This window comes from Condylura cristata, unplaced genomic scaffold (assembly GCF_000260355.1).
Source record: "Condylura cristata isolate star-nosed mole 26May11 unplaced genomic scaffold, ConCri1.0 scaffold00009, whole genome shotgun sequence".
NCBI classification, from domain to species: Eukaryota; Metazoa; Chordata; class Mammalia; order Eulipotyphla; family Talpidae; genus Condylura; species Condylura cristata.
Window position 1 is genome coordinate 225,284 of NW_004567110.1, and position 2,331 is coordinate 227,614.

At 71.3% G+C, this 2,331-nt stretch overlaps 1 protein-coding gene across 1 annotated transcript in view; it reads right to left on the reverse strand.

Annotated features, from left to right (window-relative positions):
- SPG7 (spastic paraplegia 7 (pure and complicated autosomal recessive)) overlaps positions 1-2,331 on the reverse strand; it is an 11,282-nt gene that overhangs the window by 5,550 nt on the left and 3,401 nt on the right. The window contains exons 4-7 of the mRNA XM_012722848.1: positions 2,190-2,292; positions 1,829-1,954; positions 1,567-1,729; positions 1,184-1,357 (exon numbers count right to left, since the gene is read on the reverse strand). Of these exons, the coding sequence (XP_012578302.1) occupies positions 1,184-1,357; positions 1,567-1,729; positions 1,829-1,954; positions 2,190-2,292 (566 nt within the window). The remainder of the gene's footprint in view (positions 1-1,183; positions 1,358-1,566; positions 1,730-1,828; positions 1,955-2,189; positions 2,293-2,331) is intronic.

Genomic DNA, 2,331 nt, shown 5'->3' on the forward strand with positions numbered 1-2,331 from the left:
CGGGCCGACCGGCACAGAGGTTGGCCGCGGGCCTGGTGGTCCAGCAGGACGCCCTCTGGCCCAGCCTGCTGCCCGGAACAAGGCCCGGAGGCAGCTGCGGCGCCCGCTCCCGGCTCGCACAAAGGCCCAGTCTGCTGCGGGCTGGCGCCACAGCGGCCCTCGGTCGGGGTCGGGGCGGAGTGACGCCTGCACAGCCCCGGCTCGATGAGAGCCAGCTGACCCCGTGCCCCACCGCCTCCGGCCCCTGCGGAGGCTGCTCCGTCTCGAGGGGCGGAAGCAGCGCCGGCACAAAGACGCACCCGCCCGCGGCCAGCTGCAGGCCGCCGTCGCACGGCAGCTGAGCCTGCACAGAGGCCGAGGCGGGGCCGCCCCCAGGCAGGCCGTGGCCCCCCGAGCCTCGCCATCCTGCGGGCCGCTCCCTGCCAGGACAGCCGGGAGCTTCTGCCGAGCCCAGCACTTCCAAGGGCAGAGGCCCGGGACAGCGCAGTGCAGCGGGCCACCAGCTGCGGGCACTAGGCCCCTGCCCATGCAGTGACCTGACTCTGCAGGCCTTCCAGAGTGGGCAGAGCAAGCAGACAGCGTGCTGGCCGTGAGGCCAACTGACCCCGGCAGAAATGGCAGCTGGGGGACACTTGTGTCCCATCAGGGTCCAGCCACACCGGGGGACTGGGAGGGTGGGGGTGGTCAGTGGTGGCTCACAAGCCTGGGCCTGCAGGGCACCCCCAGCCCCCACCACAGGCTCGGACTAGCGACCACTACCTTGGGATGGTGGTGGACATGCATGTGACCAGCAGAAATGTTGGTGTGGGCAGCTACCTACAGCCCACCACTCTGGGGACAGTGTGTGTGTCCATCCGGCGGTCAGGGCAGCCCACCTAGGGTAGCAGGCCGGGACGGCCGCTGGAACAGGCCTAACTGTGTCAGCACTACAGAGGCGGGGAAGTGCTCCGAGCCGGCCAGAAGCCCCGGGCCGAGGCAGCCCTGGCCCCGTGTCTTGCCCCGCCTCGAGGCGAGGCCCCGGCCAGCCCGTGGTCCGCTCTGGGCTCGGGGCTGGGCTATCGCCACCGCCTCCCGGCCACTGTGAAGAGTCCCCCTCACTGCTGCGCCTTCGCCTGGAGTCTGCCGGCGCCAAAGCCCCAGCCCCAGCGGCCACCCGCCCCAGGCGCTGCCGCCGGGCACTGACCGTCCATCTCCACCAGCAGCTGGTTCAGGGTCTGCTCCTCCTCCGTGTTGGAGAAGCCGGACACGGCGGTGGCGCGCTTCTTGCCCACGGCGTCGATCTCGTCAATGTACACGATGCAGGGGGCCCGGGCCCGGGCCTCCTTGAAGAGGCTGCGCACTCGGGCAGCGCCGAGGCCTGGGGGCACGGGGTGGGCGGCAGGGCCATCCGTGGCAGGAGCCGGAGGCAGAGGGGCCCGGGGACACACCCCCCCCATCGCGAGCGGAAGCCCCCCGAGGCGCCCCAACCCCACGAGCACCGCAGCGGGGCCCTCGCGTGCCCGTCTCCCCACGCGGCCCGCCCCGATGGCCAGTCAGGGGGCGGGGCAGGGGTCCCGCGAGGCCCACCTCCGATGACCTCCACGAACTCCGGCCCGGCCATCGCCAGGAAGGGCACCTGGGCCTCCGTGGCCACCGCCTTGGCCAGCAGCGTCTTCCCACAGCCAGGAGGGCCGAGCAGCAGCGCGCCCTTTGGGACCCTGGCGCCCAGCTGCAGGAAGCGCTCCGGGCTCTGCAGAGAGGGCTCCGTGGGGGCACCGGCTATGCGGCCCGGGGCAGGGGCGACCGGGGCTCTGGGAACCTGGCGGCCGCCCACCCAGCCCGAGCTCACCTTCAGGTAGTCCACGAACTCCTTGACCTCGAGTTTGGCCTCGTGCATCCCCGCCACGTCCTTGAAGCTGACCCCTTTCCCCGTCCTGCCGTCCACAACTGTGAAACGAGCCATTTTAAGCTGGTTCTGGGCAGAAAACAAAGGGCAGGGGTCAGAGGGTGGAGGCCAACAGGCCTGGGTCCAGCCCTGACGCAGACATGCTGGGGAAGCACCAGGTCGCCCTCAGAAAGCCCAGACACCGCTTCCCGCGCCCGGCACAGGTCTCCTCACGGCCCCTGCCTGCGTGACCTCTCCCGGCAGTCTCTCCTCAGAGAGCGCCTGCCCTGACCCCCAGCTTTGCGAGGCAGGCGGGACCACTTACAAAGGCGCCGAATGCTCCTTCCCTTCCTGTCATCCCCGTGAGGCGGAAAATGTACCAGAGGATGGCCAGGCCCACGGCCGTCATCCCCAGGGCGTAGAGAGCGCTGGCGGGAGAGGGCAGCGTCAGGGCCCGGAGGCTCCGG